Here is an 18,744-nt window from a genome sequence, read left to right on the forward strand (position 1 = left end):
CGCAGCGAATGCCCTTCCAGCCGCAACCTAACACTGAGAAACACCCATACACACAGGGAGAACATGCAAACTCCACACAGAAATGCCAACTGACCCAGCCAGGGCTCAAACCAGCAACCTTCTTGCTACGAGGCAATCGTGCTACCAACTGCACCCACTGATTTATTTCAATATGTCATCAAACGACTCGTGTGTCATCTAAAAAATGAGAAGCGGCAGACGTGGTTATTTTTACAGAATGATTTATATTTTACACTCAATATGATACATCCCATAAAAATGCCGAGCAAGCCAAGAATTAAAAGTCAAACTTTTTTTTTCTCATTTATAAACATGGAACAGAAACTCGTGCTTTTAGTCAGTACAGTAATTACACACCATATATTTTCAGTTAATTAAAAACAATTCCCTCCCTTTTGCTGAATACAGTGCTTAGCATAATGGAGTACACCCCATTTTTGAAAATGAATATTTTTATCCATTTCTCAGTGAATATAGGCAATGTGTGTTGGTGCATTTAAACAAAATGGATTTTTTAAACCGATTTATTCATTAACATAATATTTTAGTCACCAAAATATTCAGAAATTGAAGGATAATACAATAGATTCAAGCTACATATCACAAAATAAATTACAACCTACAATATTTCAATTAAATTTCTGTTTCTTTGCTTCTCTTGATTTTTCCTCTTTTTTTAAATCTGTATTTAATATTTTTCTCTAACATATAAATTTAGCTGTACTAGATCTTGGACTGTTATTGTAGGTTATTTTGTTAGAACTCCAGATTTGTTAGATCTCCAGTCTCCAGATTTGGCTTCACTACCGTCTAATCTAACGTATATGCACAAATATAATATTGTATAGCTTCCTATTAAAATATGAATTTAAAAGATAGATTTGTGAGAGGTGTACTTATATATGCTGAGCACTGTATGTATTAATCCGTTAAAGGTAATGTACTTAAAAGCGTGAAATGCTTCATTTCCCATTATGTCTTAATTATTTAAAGCAGTCTTAAGGTTATTATTACCGAACACAGAGATCAATGTCATCGTCTCAGAAAACACTTAAAACAGTTCAAGCCCATAACACGGTCAAATCCAACTCCACATAGACAACCAACAGATGGAGTTTGTGAAATAAAGACATCGTGGGGAAAGACAAAGAAACATCACACCCAATTGAAATACATGATTCAAAACATCCTCCAATAGTTAAGGCTTTAATGACGAACCGTCCATGAGAATTTTGGGATGCAAATAGCTTTAAATAAGAGAACACAGTATCAACATGGGCAAAAAAATGGCAAAATCTCTCCATCAGAAAAGTACTATTTTACATATGTCCATACCTGAACGTCAGTAAGCTTGCTTTTTTTCATTTGTGCAATATAAGTCAACACCTTTCATATATATATATATTATAAATATATACGTACAACACACTCAGCAGCGCTTTCAAACTATTTTACATGATTTCCCAAGATCTCTCAAGAAAAAATTCATTCAAGCTATAATTGTATTTGTTTTGTTAAGTAGTATTTAAAGGTTTCCATTTTGGATCAATTTTAAGGCGCAGCCCAAATGAGAACTAATCGAACTCAGCCATAATCAAAAAACCTTTTGTGTGGAATCATACACACACACACTCACACACAAACAAAAACAGACACTGGATGACCTGATATAGAACATCTCCCTTTAAAAAAGGGGGCACCAATACTTTCTCCCAGTCTCCCGCTTACATTCCCGGGGCTTCAGATCCTGAGTTTGAATCAGAAAGAGTGCGGGATGTGGACTATAACATTATAAGCGCATCGTCAAGATTCAGTTACAGTCCGATCCTACAGAACAGTGGAGTAAAATGCTGAGACTCATGGGTAAAGCGGTACACAGTGCAGAGTGTATGTAGACATGAAGTTGTCAGCATCGCTTTAGACTTAATGTGAGGCCTGAAAAACGTAAATATACAGTTTGTTAGTTTTTTTGGGGGGCTTGGTTAATTGATATGGGACCTTATTATTGATAACATTTGCATTATATTGTGTAAAATCAAGCATCTCTCCAGTGACCGAATGAGAGTTCAGCTCATTCACAGGCACAGAGGAACGGAAGAACAGTTCAGCTGCTGATTTCTCCATGCAGGAAGATAGAACTACCGAAAGGTGGTGGATATGTAGGATATACGCCTGACCAATGAGGTCTATAGGTCACTAGTTACTATAACACTGGAATCCCTGGACATTTGCTGTGGATCACATTTGCTTATAACACTGCTTTTTTTGTTTTAAAGCAGTCTAGCAGTAGCCCTCACAAACACCTCTTATGAGATGAGAAAGAAAATATCATCAGATCTGTGTGTAAAGTGGACAACTACTGTGAAATTGTGAGATAAACAGACTGAGAGCGCAAGAGAGAGAGCAGCTCTATTAGTTAAACCGGAAATAAATAAGTAAACACAAGACAAACACCGAAACAACCCCCTCGAAAATAAAGCTGTGGTATAAAGACTTTGTTTCACCCGAACACTTTGTTTCACCCGAAAAATCTTGGTTAGGAATACAGGATAAAGCCAAATATTGGCAGTTGATTAGAAACGTAAAAGTGCCCATGAATATAAAAGTGAACCCTCTCTCTCTTTCTCTCCTCAGATAGCGTCTTTAAAGGATTGTTGTGTGCATTACGAAGGCAGCATCTCCTCGTTGTCTTCTTTACTAGAGGACTCGCTGCTGGTGTTGTCATGAAGGCCCAGTTTCTGGAGCTCGTCCTCTGGGCTGGCCAGCGACGTCACTGTGACCGTGTGTTCCTCCATCTGCTTCTGAAGGCTGTCCATCTCCTGCCTACGACAAATGACCATCAGAAGAGTGAGAATTGAGGCCAGTGCCATCTGTTATGTGGTAGTGGTAGCGTTGTGTGTTTGAAATGGTGCAGAGATTCAAATGTGTGGTCTTTTTCTCATGACTATAATAGTTTATGTACTTTAAAAATTTAATCTTGTGACAGGCCGTGTTGTTCAAGAGCAAGTCTAAAAACTATAGATTAAAAAATTTAATTAAAAAAATAAACTAAAATGTCAGTTTTTAAAGTACTTAAGTTAGTTTTAACAATTAAATATTTTGTAATTATTTCCTTTGATAATAACCACTTTTTTCAGCAATTACTGGTTTTCTATGGCACGTGAGCCTTCAGAAATGACCAGTTTCTACCAAATGCCCTGATTCATTTACTTTGATAATTATAAGAAATGCTTCTGAAGTGCAAAAATCTGTTTTATTTAAAAAATAATTTTATATACATGTATATATACACATATATATACATATATATATATATATATATATATATATATATATATATATACACATACACACACACACACATGTATACATATATATATATATATATATATATATATATATATACACACACACGCACACGCACACACACACGATTTTTTTTAATAAAACATTTTTTTTATATATATCAGAGTAATATTAAAAAAAATAAACAATATATAAAAAACATACATTTGAATAATAATAATAAAAAAAATAAATAAATTAAAAATAAATAAATAAATAAATAAAATCACATTGACCTCAAAGGTTTTAAGAATAATTAAAATATTACTTGTTATTTTTTTACTGCCCAAGAAACTGTATTTGTTGTATGTACTTCAGGTAGTAAATAATAATAATAATAATAATAATAAGAACAATAATACATTATCAATTTATTTTTTAATATATTGTTTTTCATTATGTAAAATCATTTTCCTTCGGCTGAGTCCCTTTATTCATCAGGGATCGCCACAGCGAAATGAACCACCAACTTATTCAGCATATGTTTTACACAGCGGATGCCCTTCCAGCTGCAACCCAGCACTGGGAAACACCCAAACACTACGGACAATTTAGCTCACCCAATTCACCTATAGCACATGTCTTTGGACTGTGGGGGAAACTGGAGCACCCGGAGGAAACCCACGCCAACATAGGGAGAACATGCAAACTCCACACAGAAATGCCAACTGACCCAGCCGGGACTCGAACTAGCGACCTTCTTGCTGTGGCTACAGTGCTAACCATTTAGCCACAGTGTCGCCACAATATGTAATAATGAAATAAAACCCTTTATTATTATTATTATTATTCAACCTAATTATAAAATAAAATGCATTTAGTTCTGATATTTAAACAGTGTTTCAGCGTACACACACTCATCTAGCAGTAAGATGTGTGCAGGTCTTACTTCAGCTGTTTCAGACAGTTGTGAAGGTTATTGAGAGGTTCTTTATTGACAGACGTCGAAGGCTTCAACAGTTCGTCCAAAAGTGAAGCAGGAACAGGGCAGTCGGGGATTTTTACTGGCGTCACTGGGGTCGATTCCCCCTTTAGATCCATCCGCTGGTGTGGGGATAGAAATATGGGCAAAACAATGTTTAACTACAAAATTTTCAGTGTATGTTGCAAACATACGGTGTACATTTAAAACAGAAAGAAGAACTAGTGCTACCTTTCGAAGCCTGCTGTTTTTGAGGTCCTGTTTGAGCTGGTTGTTCTGCTGAAGAACGGTCTTCATGCTGTTCCTCAGCTCTCCCACTTTAGCCTGCAGCATGAATTTATCTTTCCGCGTGCCATTGAGCTCCTCCTGCACCATCTCCAGCTCCACCTTTATCGTCTACACATTATATTGAACCAAAATTAAGTTCATAATTAAAATATAAATAAACACAGTTAAAGGGGTCATGAACGAGAAATAAAAACATCCTCATTGGTCTAGAACAGGGGTCGGGAACCTTTTTTCAGCAAAGAGCCATTGCTGATTTTTTTGCCATATATATATGGTGTTGGTAGCATAATCTGATGGGTAGGATAAAATGTCAAGACACCGGAGCATGACGTTACTAAGTGGTTGTAGCAAAAAAAGCATGAAACATCACTATTCAGATTAATAACACTGACATTTAGTTCACTTCACTATTATGTGCCAAGTGAAAATTACTAACTCTGACTAAACTTCAAGATGAACCCAGTTACCTCTTCCGTCATATTTTCTGGCTGAGATATCTATCCATCCATCCATCCATCCATCTGTCTAGTGTTCTATCTATCTATCCATCCATCCATCCATCCATCTGTCTAGTTTTCTATCTATCTATCCATCCATCCATCCATCCATGCTTGACTGCCTCTGGCATTTTGAAAATACAGATATTATTTAGGTAGGCCACTATGTCAGTATTTATTTTCTCTGCTCACTGCGTGAGAAACAGTAATAATCACCAACCAATGAAATTGATCGTAAATGTAAGAAAGATGATTGATCGAAAAAGATTACCTTTGTGTGTGTACGCGCTCACACAATTCACACTGATTTGCTCGCTGTTTTTCCACCCGGACTCATTCATATTCTCACTCTCACACACACACACACGCACGCACGCACGCACGCACGCACGCACGCACGCACTCACTTATCACACACAACTTAATGTCAGATCAATTTAAATAAATACCGGAACACAAAACACAAATATCTTACATGTCCCAGAGCAAGATCCTATTTCATCCGAAGATCTGAAATTAAGCATTGCGCCGAACACTTCATTTGCCGTACTTAGCATACAAGACTTGTTCGCCATCTGTGAAAGGTTTCCTTTGCCTTGCGATCTCCAATGAGGCAAGCAAAGCTCGCAGATGCACCTGTCCAAACTCCCGTCCTGCCCCTGCTGTTTTTCTCCGGTGTGCAGTTTATGTTGAGCTCTACACGCCTTCTTTCAGCTTTCGCACAGCTTGTACATTGCAAAAAGCTGCATGGTGGGTTTCAAAAGGTCTCTTAACATTTGATTTTTTACAAGAGGAAATGCGTTTTGTGTAAATCAGACAGAGCAGAGCACCAGAGCTTTCAATAAAAGCAAATGTTTCTGCACACTCATTTTGAAACTTTCGATGCTCCTCAGGATTATTTTCTTTTTGCCATCATCAACACTCATGAATATTGTTTGAATTTACGTGCGTGGTTACCATAGAAATGTAAGTTTATTCGCAGCGCTGCCCACACGCATTGTTCAAAACTTCACGTTTTATAGTAAACTGAGTTTTTATTCTTTTTCCTGCAAAAAAAATTACAATAACAAGGGAATTGTAAATGTATTTTCAATAGGAAACTGATTTCTAGTGATGGTTATCATTTTTTTAACTGTAAAATATTATTGAAGGGAGACACCTGGAGAGCCATGTATTTTTGGTCAAAGGGTCACATGTGGCTCCTGAGCCATAGGTTCCCGACCACTGGTCTAGAAAAAAGCCTAATATTAAATACAATCAGAGTGTGCCACTTTATCTAATAATGTCTAAACTCCACCTCCACAGAAGATCACCACCTGCTTCTACATCACTGCCTGTTTAGCTCCTCCTACCAATTTGCAATTTAATAAGTAAACAGAAACCTGCGCTGTGCAGTGCATTCTTGTTTTATAAAGAATGTTGGCTGTTAAAGCAGAAGTTGTCACCAATGGCCACAGGTGTCCTTAAAGGGATCCCACTATTAATGTCAACCGCTAATATCTTCTTTGTGTTCAACATATAAAAATTACTTATAAAGGTTTAAAGCCATTTAAAGGTGAGTAAATTGTGAGAATTTTTTTGCATTGACCATCCCTTTAATACATTTAAAACAATCCGAACTGTTAGCCAATTATAGCATTGGGTAATCACTTCAAGAGTCAACAACATTTATTTAAATACTTTGAATACTGAAGAAGTTGAAGCAGAAATCAGCCCATTGCTTCTGAACTATTGAGTTTTTGTTGTAGAAGTTGTGGTAACATAAGTGTAGAAGAACAGTACAAAATAAATAAAACCGTGCACTTCATGACCCCTTTAAATAAAGTACTGAAGAAAGCAGTGCACCTGTAGTGTGTCCTGCTGGCTTTCCATCTCTCTCTGGTGACACTGCTCCACCATCTCCAGCTGCTGTTTCTGAGCCTCCATCTCCCTCTGCTTTTGCTCCACCTCCCACTTCAAATCTTCCACCTGCAAGAAGACGCAACATTCAGTCATACTATATGCAAATGTTTGGTCGTTACAGTAGAAAGTTCTGTGACCTCAGCTCAATAGGGTTTATACTTTTAATCTTCAAGAAACATTTCAAAGATTTAATTATTGTCAGACTAGTGGATCTGTGATGCTGTTTAAATTGCAATTTCATTGTCAAACTGTACATCCCTCGCACCAACAGCTTCACTCTTCATCTCAAAATGAAAATTTGCATATCATTTCTCACGCTCCATTTGTTCCAAATTTATTTGAGTTTCTTCAGTTTAACACCAAGACAAATTTCAAAAAAGTTTGGAAATCTTTAGAGATTAACTATGTGTTTGTACTAGTATTGTGAAAATATGTTTTAATAGTATTCAGTATAATGAAAGTCAATGGTTACTTAGTAAAATTCTTCAAAATATACATTTTTTAATGCTCTACAGCAGGGGTCACCAATCTCGGTCCTGGAGGGCCAGTGTCCCGGCAGGGTTTTGCTCCAACTCGCCTCAACACACCTGCCTGGATGTTTCAAGTATACCCAGTAAGACATTGATTAGCTTGTTCAGGTCAGCTTGTTCAGATTAGGGTTGGAGCTAAAATCTGCAGGACACCGGCCCTCCAGGAACAAGTTTGGTGACCTCTGCTCTATAGGTTTGGAAACACTTGAGAATAAGCAAACAGTGAGTAGATTTTATTTCTTGGATACATCTTTAGATGACAATTTTTTTCCTTATCTACCCTTCCATAATAATGCTTTAAATACAATGAACATTTTAGTGGAAAATAATAAATAAAGATGTTTTTCAGTGATAAGTTTGAGTGCATTCACTATGAACAAACTTCATAACATTCTATTCTAATTCTGTTTACATGCATTCAGTTATAGGTTAAGGCATAATAGGCATATATTTTGCAACCTAGCCACACTGTACCTCTTGGTTAGTGAGGGGCTGTTTGTTGAGCTCATCATCAAGCTGTTTTTGAAGGATATGGAGTTGAGTGTGAGCGTCAGCTAATTCCTCCCGGAAACGAGAAACCTCTTCTGAGTGCTTCTCATCTTGAGCTCTGAGTCAGAGGGAAAAATAAGAATAAAAAAAACATACAAAAGACCCCAACACAATCTGAGAGTGAGATGGGAACTGGGTGATGGGAGTAACGGCGTTATAAATAAAGTTACTAACAGATCTAATTTTTCTTTTTTAGTTTTAGTTATTTGTTGGCCAGTTGTGGTAAATACTAAAAGCTCTAAACCATGTTATGTTTTATTGTTCTATTATAGAAACTTTTATACATGTAATTACTAATTCAACATACATTTTGTAAATCTTTTTTTGAAATTTTTCTTTAGCTTACTTACCTTTTCTTTAGGTAATTAGCTTACTATTTATAACAACTGTAATTCAGTTATTATTTCTGAGGAGTAACTAGTAATGTAAATAGTAACTTTTTGTGTGTGTAATTACTAATTTAACATACATTTTGTAATTTTATCTTACATTTTTCTTTAAAAAAAAAGGAACGCAACACTTGATTTCCATGGTAATTAGCTACTTTTATAACAAATGTAATTTAGTTACTATTTGTGAGAAGTAACTAGTAACTGTAACTAATTACTTTATGTACATGTAACTACTAATTCAACACACATTTTGTACATTTTTTGACATTTTTCTTAAAAAAAAAAAACACAACAGTTACTTTCCCCGGTAAATAGTTACTTTTATAACAATGTAATTCAGCTGCGATTTGTGAGAAGTAACTAGTAACTGTAACTAATTACTTTATGCACATGTAACTACTAATTCAACACACATTTTGTACATTTTTTGACATTTTTCTTAAAAAAACACAACAGTTACTTTCCCCAGTAATTAGTTACTTTTATAACAATGTAATTCAGCTGTGATTTGTGAGAAGTAACTAGTAACTGTAACTAATTACTTTTTGTATGTGTAATTACTAACACAACATACATTTTGTAGTTGTTTTAAAAGAAAAATGTCAAAAAGTAATGCATTAGTTACTTTTCCTGGTAATCAGTTACTTTTATAACAAATGTAATTTAGCCAATATTTTTGAGAAGTAATAAGTAACTATAACTAATTACTTTTTGTACATGTAATTACTAATTCAACATTTTGTAAATTTTTTGGAATTTTTTCTTTTAAAAAAGTAACATAAGTTACTTTTCCTGGTAATTAGTTACTTTTATAACAATGTAATTCGGAAACTATTTGTGAGAAGTAACTAGTAACTATTACTAATTACTTTTTGTATGTGTAATTACTAATTCAACTTTAACGTCCCCAACACTGCTGAGAAGTCAATGCATTTGCACATCTCCCAATTATTGATCTCCACATTATTTCATAACTATCATTACATCACTCTAGAATAGCTGAGTGTTTTAAAACACGTATAGCTGGAGTTATGTTTCGAGTTTCAGAAGCAGCTGTGTTCCTGAAAAACAAGACTTACGCAAGTGTTATAGCCTCTTTCTCCAAGGCTTTGACAAGCTCTTCTTTGGCCTGCAGATCCTTCTTGATCTCGCTGAGCTCCAGCATGGCTGCTCTGTAGTGCCTGCGGTTGTGGGCTGCCTCAAGCTTGGCCTCCGCCACCTGAACAAAGCATACAAACACACAGTTCACACACAAATCCACAAAAATACAAATAAAACAATGCCTTTGGGAGTTCTCAAGGGGAACTGCGAATGTCATGCAGCTGTTAAATCATGTATTAACCTGCTCTGTCAGATCCTTGACTTTTATCTTCTCCTTCTCCAAAGCGGTCTGCAGCGTCTGCACCAACTGTCTCATCTGCTGGTCCTCCTCTTCTTTACGTTTCAACACTGCTTGAACCTGGAGTGAAAGATCACAGGGATGTAAAAACAAAAGCAAAACTTTTGAGGTAAATAAAATGCTTAGTTTGACCCCTTAAAATAAAAAAAGAAAGTTTATGACATGCCTGCAGGTTGAGCTGGACAAGATCTGCTTCTCTTTTTGCCAATGCAGCCTCTAGAATATTGGCATGTTCCCGCAATGCATTGTGTGATTTCCCAAGGCCAGAAAGTTTCCCTTTCTCATGCTCCAGTTCGAGGGCAAGCTTCTTATTAGCATCCTCTAATCGACGAATTCTCTTTTTAAAATTTCTTGATTCTTGAAGCTGTGTGCCAAAAATAAGAAGAAAAAAATATTTAATTTTGATATTACCAATAATCCCACAAATTGCAATGGACTGGTCATTTGTTGAATTCAGAAACACACGTATGTAATTATGCATGTGGAGCACAATATACACAATAACTCAATGGCACAATAACTCAAATAAAATAACACAAATATACTCAAATAATGACACAAATATACACAACAGATCAAAAGTTTGGGGTCAGACTTTTTTTTCATGGTTTAAGCAAATTATTCGGTTCATCAAGGTGGCTTTTATTAAATGTAAAATGTATTGTTAAAATGTTAAATATTTATTAATTAAATATTTATTTATTACTTGCTGTATATGGTTTTAAATGAAAGGATTACACCAGTCATTATTGCTTTTATTACGGTTATCATTTATTACAATAATAATAATAATAATAATAATAATACCAACAATAATTAATATTTGAGTGATTGCTGAATGATCATGTGACTCTGAAGAGTAATGAAGCTGAAAATTCATATTCAAAATCACTGGAATAAATGATTAAATTAAACTAAAAACTACTTTTGAACAGTTATTTTATAGTGCATTAACATTTCACAATTGTACAATGTGTACTGTTTTTTTGATTAAATAAATGCAGCCTTGGTGAACAGGAGAAGCTTATTTTAAAACATTTAAAAATCCTACTTACCCCAAACTTTTAACCGGTAGTGTAACACATATGTTTAGCTCTGCTTCTGTACATCATAATTTTGCTTCTTAACCTCGTCAAAATGTCATCAATATTTATGCATTTCGGTTCCTTTTTTATAAACATTAAAATAATTCCCTTTTCACTTCCATTAAAAAGGTTTGGTTCAGTAATATTTTAATGTTTTTGAAAGAAATTAATACTTTTATTCAAGAATGGCACATTAAACTAATTACAATCGACTGTAAATGCTGCAAATTTTAAACTATCTATTCATCAAGGAATCAGTGATAAAAATGCACCACTTTCAAGATTTCAGAAATAAGAAAGATTTAAGAAATGTTAAGAAACATTACAATGACACAAAATGTGCCATTAAGATGATAATTGATGCTGAACAATCACTAGGAATATTTTTTAAAATCAAATACATTGTAACTATAAACAATACTACAGTTTAATTTACCTTATTCTGCACTTACATGCGGGTGCAGCAATTAGAATATTTTGGCTTAAGACTTCTGGTCTCATTCGCTTCCATTGATTTTAAACATTAAAAACAGCATGTTGCAAACTGACATCTTCATATTAGATTATTGTTCTTTTTATGTATAGTCATTCACACATTTGTTTGTAGAGTAAGTAGTTTTTCCTGCATTTTAATATTCTTAATAATTTCTACCATAGGCGACTAAATCGGAGGCTCTAAATCGTTTGCAAAACGAGTGCACCTCCGCATTGCACAAGGTCAATAGTACTGTTAATTACATAAATGCAGCCTTGGTAGCATTTTTAAAATAAGTGCTTTATGCTCACCAAGTCCAAACAAAGTGTTTATTCAGAAAAAAAAACTAAACAAAACAAAAAACATCTATAATTTGTTGACGTCAGATGATGCATGTTTAAAAATGTTACTCGATAACCCCTACTTCTTGCTATTTTGTTGAAATGGTCTTTTGTTTGTTTTCTCTCACCTCATCCTCCAGTTCCAGCACTTTCTCCTGGTACTCCTCCAGCTCAGTGCTGGTGAGGGTGATGACCTCCTGGAGCTCCTTCTCCAGCATGGCTTTACTCTGGCTCACTGCCTGAAGCTCTCCCTGCAGGCTTTTCACCTTAGCCTGAAGCAAAGACGACAAATACACAAATCAATCAGCTATCAGAAACTACGCTGCATGAAACCCCTGGAATAATACAAATATTCAACAGTGTGAGCTGGAGAAAATGCGTCCTTAAGGGATAGTTGACCCAAAAATGACAATTTACTCACTATTTACTCAACCTCAAGAGACTCCGACAGTAGAAAATCAAATACAATGGAAGTCAATGGTTAAAAGTTTCCAACATTTATCAAAGTAATTATTTCATGTTGAACAGAAGAAAGAATGGTAAACAGGTTTGGAAAAAGTGAAGGGTGAGTAAAAGATGGCAGAATTTTCAGTTTTGGGTGAGCTATCCCTTTAAGGTTCTTAGGACACTTTTCATTTTGTCCACTATCAGTTTACCTGAAGTTCTTGGCTATTTCCCCCATCTGCAACCTGAGCTTTAAGTTTGTCAAGTTCAGCCTCGGCTGTCTCTTTGGCGGTGAGGGCTTCCTGTAGCCTGCGACTCAGAATGCCAACTGCATTCTCATAGGCCTTATGCTTGGCCTTCATCTCTTTCTGCGCACTGGTCAAATCTGTGCCCAAACGCTTCATCTTCACCTTCTGCTCTGAGATTGCCCTAGAAGAGGAAAGAGCAGGAAACATAGAAGTTCATTTTTTGGTCTACTTCATCATTATTGCCCTCTAAACTCTTTCCAATTTATTATTTAATAAGCTAATAAAACAGGAAAAATGCAACCAAGTTCCTTATGCTTCAATGCTGACATGCCAGATCAGAAGTAAACACACTTGAGCACTTGTGTGTGTGTCACTTCATGCGTCCATGATGTCAAAGACATCAGCATTGATCGCTATGGAAACCCTTATGGCAGGAGAGGCAGAGCGATTGTGACTCACGTTCTGGCTTCACTTTGCATTTGTTCAACCCTCTTCCTCAGATTTTCATTTTCTTCTGTCACTGCCACCAGCTGGTTCTGGTCAAATTGAAGGGACTGGAGAAATAACAAGAGTGTCAAAATATGGTGTATATGTACATGTACATGTATATCTATATGTATGTATGTATGTATGTATGTATGTATGTATGTATGTATGTATGTATGTATGTATGTATGTATGTATGTATGTATGTATGTATGCATGCAAGTATGTATGTGTATATGTATACATCCCCCCACACACACACACACACACACACACACACACCTTATATTTGTTTTGTAAATGAGATATAACAGTGTTTTCTAATTTAGGAGTTTACTGTAAATCATTCACATGAATTTTCTTCGGCACTGTTTTTAAAATGCATTCTCATGCAAATTTCACTGGTTTGGAAAATTTTAGCCAACATGTCTTTACCATTACTATAGATTAAATAAATACACTGCATTTTAAAAAGGCCAAAAACTAATTATAGATTCTGAATTCTATATCTCGAATAAACTTATCCATGATGCATTGTGTGTGTACCTGCAGTTGAGAGTCAAGTTGGTCTCTCTCTGTCTGTACAGATTGTAAATGTGCTTCCAGACCGTTCATTTGCTGCTGGACTCTCTCCACCTCCTTCTGCAGGCGAGCCTGTTCCTGCTCTGCACTCTTCTTTTCCCCCTCCATTTTCAACAGCTCCTGTTTCAGGTCCTTCACTTCTGCCACCAGTCGCTTTTTAGAAGCCTTCAGCTCAGAGATCAGCTGCTCTTTTGAACTGGCATCCCTCCTGTAAGCTTCAACCATCACCTGCAGAAAGAGTAGAGCAGAGTGCGATTCATGCAGGTGTGTGGGCTTGACAAACCACCTGTAGGAGGCACACCATTTCCTCTCCATATGCACCAGACACTTTCCTTCCATTTCAAGCACTCATTTACTATAATAATAAAAAAAAAACTTCTAAACTAACTCTAGACTTGTCAGGGAATCTATATAGTTATGCTCTGTGGTGATTTTAAGTGCTCTTATATCCTCATTTGTAAGCTGCTTTGGATGAAGCAATAAATAAATGTAAATGTGAGCTGATCAAGTACACTTTAACTATTTTTTGGTTCGTTTTGCAAACACCAAATGTATATTTTTGGGTTTAAAAAAATAAAAATTGTTAAATAAAACTAGTTTTATTCAACATCCAAAAATATCAGAGACATTTTATTGCCTTACTAAAGCAAAATGTTTCATAAACTGACAAAATCATGGACCGTTAACTTCAGACTAATGCAAATTTTCTATGGTGTCTACATAGATGTTTTTCATTTGATTGTGCCATAACCATATTCAAGAAAATTATTTAAGCCTGAAATATAAAATATTTGTTTTATTAATGAGTACAACAATTTTTACAGCTTTAATACAATAATCTGATGATTTCTGTTAGTCTTACAATTTTTCTTTTAAATAATTAAAAATAAATAAATAAAATGATAAGGTTCTCTCTCTCTTGTGAGTTTGTATTAAGTATTTAACAGTAATTAATAATATTAATATTTAATTTTTAGTAATTAATATTATTCTGAATCTTCTATAAAAATGATTTAAATTACATAAATTACAAATTAAACAGAATAATAGTATTGAAAGAACTAATTAGGAGTTAATTAAAAATTAGACTTTTTTTCCTTTGTTTCATACATTTTTGACTTAAAAATGAAATATGTCTCATCAAATTGAATATGAAAGTCGATTAAGTTAAAGCTGTGTAATCCAAAATGCATTTTCAGATGCATAAATCTTACATTTCAGTCAACACATTTGAAGGAAGTGAGATCTTTAGGTCAACCAACCTTTTGCTGCATGAACTGCTCTTTCAGTTTCTGTGCTTGCTTTTTAAGGGTGCCATTCTCATGCTGTAGAGCTTCAATCTTTTTAAAGAAATAAAAAAAAAATTCAATCACATCCCATCCTAAAATTCTTCACATCATTCAGCGATTCACAAATCTCACCTGCGTCGCTTTAACTTGCACTTCCTGTCTAAGCTGGTCAAGAGTGTCTGATGCCACCAGCACTTCCTCTCCAAGCTTTTCCGCTCCCTCATCCAGCTCACACTTATCAGCCCGTGCGGCCTGTAGAGCCACTTCCAGGACTATTTTTTCATTTTGGAGATATTGCAGGGTTTCCTCTTTAGCAGAGGCGTCTGTCTGTAGCTCCTCCAATTGAACCTGGAGCTCCTGATAGCGGGCCTCCAGCTGGTTAAGGGCCTGTTCTTTGGTTTGGAGGGTCTCCTGAGTGGTGGTGAGCTGCTTCATCAGTTCTAGATGCTCGCGCTGCAAAGACTCCAGCTGGGAATCTTTTTGGGAGAGAACCAGTTTGACCTAGAGGGAGAAGCATCAGTGTTAGAGATATTAGCGGCGTTTACATACAATGTTGTGATTTTACATTATTTGCAAGATTCAAATATTCTATAAAACATTTGCACATAAAACACTGCCATCTCATGTAATATTTCAAATGTAGTCCTGTTCAAAAGTCGGTAACACTTTATAATAACTACACACTATGAACCATTTATTAAGCATTACCAAATAGTGAACTCATTATCTATTAAGCATTAACTCAACATTAATAAACGTTAGTAAGCAGTTAATAACTGCAGCTACAATTGCTGTATTCTTGGCATATAAGCATATTTATAATGTGCTTAATAATCGTACTTTCATACTTTGTTAATGATTTATTTTTCATTACTAAATTAAGTATTGCAGTATTTACAAACCAGTTATTTAGGCATAGTTGGTGGTTTTTAAGATCATTCAGAATGAGTTTGTAAATGATTAATATGATTAGACTAACATTATAATTCTTATTATTCAGGCATATACTCATAGTTAGTTTGTGTGTTAATAAATGCTTTATTAACTCAACTTCATCCAGTTTTGTGACCTAAAGTGAGGACTATTTATGCTTTATAAATCCCTCATACTTTAAATGACAATTAAAAGCTTAGTTAAATTCTAAACAAGAAAAATTTAAATAAACGACATTATTCATTCCTATTCCTTTGAAGATACATAATGAAACTGTACTTTAAATGAAAAATAAATCTTTGCAATCTTATGTAAAATATAACTACAGTACAGTTTAAACATTGCATCCTATTATATTGTTAAATTATTATATTGCTGTTGTTTTATCCAATTTTGTCATATTTTGACACTCCTGTTATTCAGCAATGTTTAAACTTTACAGTAATTTTACTTTTTTCATTCATTTGATACCAAGCCTTTATTTGTCATTTCTAAGGGATTAAAAAGCATAAATAGTCCTCACTTTAGATAAGGTCACAAAACTGCATGAAGTTGAGTTAATAAAGCATTTATATACATAGTAACCATTACTATATGCATGAATAATAAGAATTATAAACGTTAATTTGAATAGTTTATTAATCATTTATTAACTCATTCTGAATAATTTTAACCACCAACTACTCTTAAAAACATATGGTTGGTAAATAATGCAATACTTAATTTAGTCAAGAAAATTAAATCATTAAAGTATGAAAGTGCAATTATTAAGCACATTATAAATGTGGTTATAAGTCAAGAAAACAGCATTTGTAGCTGCAGTTATAAACTGCTTACTAACGCTTATTAACGTAGAGTTAATGCTTAACAAATAATGAATTCACTAGATGCTAATGCTTAATAAATGATTCATAGAGTGTAGTTATTATAAAGTGTTACCTAAAAGTCTTATAATAACAGGATGAAAACTGTCACAAAACAGCACTGCTCTGCTCCTCGGTCACCACCCCTCCATCAAACTCATTAAGTTTGCAGACGACACTACTGTTATCGGCCTCATCCAGAACGGTGACGAGTCTGCATACAGACAGGAGGTGGAGCGGCTGGCGTTATTCTGCAGATACAACAACCTGGAGCTGAACATGCTCAAAACAGAGGAGATGATAGTGGACTTCAGGAGAAACTCCCCTGCACTCCCCCAATCACCATCATGAACAGCACTGTGGCTGCAGTAGAGTCATTCAGGTTCCTGGGCACCACCATCTCTCAGGATCTGAAGTGGGACATTCACATAGACTCTATTGTGAAGAAAGCCCAGCAGAGACTGTACTTCCTTCATCAGATGAGGAAGTTCAACCTGCCACAGGAGCTGCTCGTACAGTTCTACTCAGCTGTCATCCAATCCATCCTCTGCACTTCAATCACTGTCTGGTTCGGCTCAGCTGCCAAAACCGACCTCCGTAGACCACAGCGAATAGTCCGGACTGCTGAACGAATCACTGGCACAACCCTTCCTACACTTTAAAAACTGTACTCTTCCAGAGTGAGTAAAAGGGCTCGCAAAATCACTCTGGACGCCTCACACCCAGCACACTACCTGTTCGAACTGTTACCGTCTGGTCGGCGCTTCATAGCACCAAGCACAAAAACAGCCAGACACAGGAAAAGTTTCTTTCCTCAGACTGTCTACCTTATGAACAGTTAAATATTCCCCAACTGTGCAATAAATATGTGCAATACTTTTTCATACGCACTTGTACACAGCACCTTATATCAATATACAATGCAATACCTTCTACATTTGCACTTGTACACAGCACCTTATAACCTGTATATTTATAACAATCTGTACATACAACTCAACATCCAGGTTTCTTCACTAACCGCATCTGTTTAATGTTTATAATTTTTTTTTTCATATTTATTTTGTGTTGTCACTTGTCACTTTATGTACACTGGAAGCTTCTGTAGCCAAAACAAATTCCTTGTGTGTGTGAAGCACACTTGGCAATAAAACTAATTCTGATTCTGATATAAAACATTTGCAAATAAAACACTTCTATCTCATGTTTCAAGAGAATTGCATGGGGAAACTAGTGCATTTTACAAATAATGATAAATATTTATTTTTGCAAGCTGAAAAACCACTTTATCTGTTTTTTTATCGTAAATGAGCTGAACCTCAGAGCAGCAGATGAGACACAAAATCATTTTGAGTGAACTTTAACTCCGCTATTGCAGAATTATTAAAACAGCATCTGTCAGCGCCAATAGCCAGGTGGTTAAGTGTGCTGACTTAAAGCACTGATTTGTTTGAGTCCTGAGTCCTCTGCTGAGTCTAGCCCTCTCTCTGCCTCCCACACTTTCCTTTCTATATACTCAACTGTCCTGTCTAATCCAAAGGTGAAAACCGCCTAAATAATCATAATAAAATAAAGACAACATCTGAGACAGTGTGAGATGAAATAGGTTCACTTGTTAGTCTAGTTATAGGAACACTTCATCTGTTGAAGCAAAAATCACATGACTTTGGTGCAAAGAAATAATTTGGTAAATGCATTTCAATCATAGTTTATAAGAATATCTTTTTATCAGATAAAAATGTATCTGAACTTCATGCACGACTCATTCTAGAATTGCAGGTAAATTTCAGCTATTTTCTATTAGTTTCCCTTAAACTGGAATGACTTGCAACAAACGTATGATTTACAGTAAACAGAACACATTATCAAGGTAAAATAATGCAAGATATTTAACTTTGATGAGGAACATTGGATTCTGTAACAAATTTTTGTTAAACTTACAGATAACAGAGTTGAATAACAGAGTTTTCACTATTTTGTGCTTTATCTCAAGAAGCTAACCTCTAACCAGATACCACATGGCATTTCTAAAACACAATTTTATGCATTTCTATCATTTTGTTTTTCAAAATGAAATGATAAATTCAATGAAATATCAATACAATAAAAAATGTTGACAAATAATTAATCTACTATTGATGTATTCTAATAAT

General features: G+C 35.1%; 1 protein-coding gene across 2 annotated transcripts in view; it reads right to left on the minus strand.

The window, feature by feature from the left end:
* Positions 1 to 225: 225 nt before the first annotated feature.
* The window catches only part of golga3 (golgin A3), a 39,133-nt gene continuing 20,614 nt past the window's right edge, over positions 226 to 18,744 (minus strand). For both annotated transcript variants that reach the window (XM_056457492.1, XM_056457491.1), the window contains exons 11-24: positions 14,928 to 15,296; positions 14,769 to 14,846; positions 13,471 to 13,734; positions 12,898 to 12,992; positions 12,403 to 12,619; positions 11,875 to 12,018; positions 10,012 to 10,209; positions 9,789 to 9,905; positions 9,526 to 9,665; positions 7,980 to 8,112; positions 6,919 to 7,041; positions 4,520 to 4,684; positions 4,256 to 4,410; positions 226 to 2,844 (exon numbers count right to left, since the gene is read on the minus strand). In XM_056457492.1, the coding sequence (XP_056313467.1) occupies positions 2,685 to 2,844; positions 4,256 to 4,410; positions 4,520 to 4,684; positions 6,919 to 7,041; positions 7,980 to 8,112; positions 9,526 to 9,665; positions 9,789 to 9,905; positions 10,012 to 10,209; positions 11,875 to 12,018; positions 12,403 to 12,619; positions 12,898 to 12,992; positions 13,471 to 13,734; positions 14,769 to 14,846; positions 14,928 to 15,296 (2,358 nt within the window). In that variant the 3' untranslated portion in view covers positions 226 to 2,684. The remainder of the gene's footprint in view (positions 2,845 to 4,255; positions 4,411 to 4,519; positions 4,685 to 6,918; positions 7,042 to 7,979; positions 8,113 to 9,525; positions 9,666 to 9,788; positions 9,906 to 10,011; positions 10,210 to 11,874; positions 12,019 to 12,402; positions 12,620 to 12,897; positions 12,993 to 13,470; positions 13,735 to 14,768; positions 14,847 to 14,927; positions 15,297 to 18,744) is intronic.

Source organism: Danio aesculapii, chromosome 5 (genome assembly GCF_903798145.1).
Source record: "Danio aesculapii chromosome 5, fDanAes4.1, whole genome shotgun sequence".
Taxonomy (NCBI): Eukaryota; Metazoa; Chordata; class Actinopteri; order Cypriniformes; family Danionidae; genus Danio; species Danio aesculapii.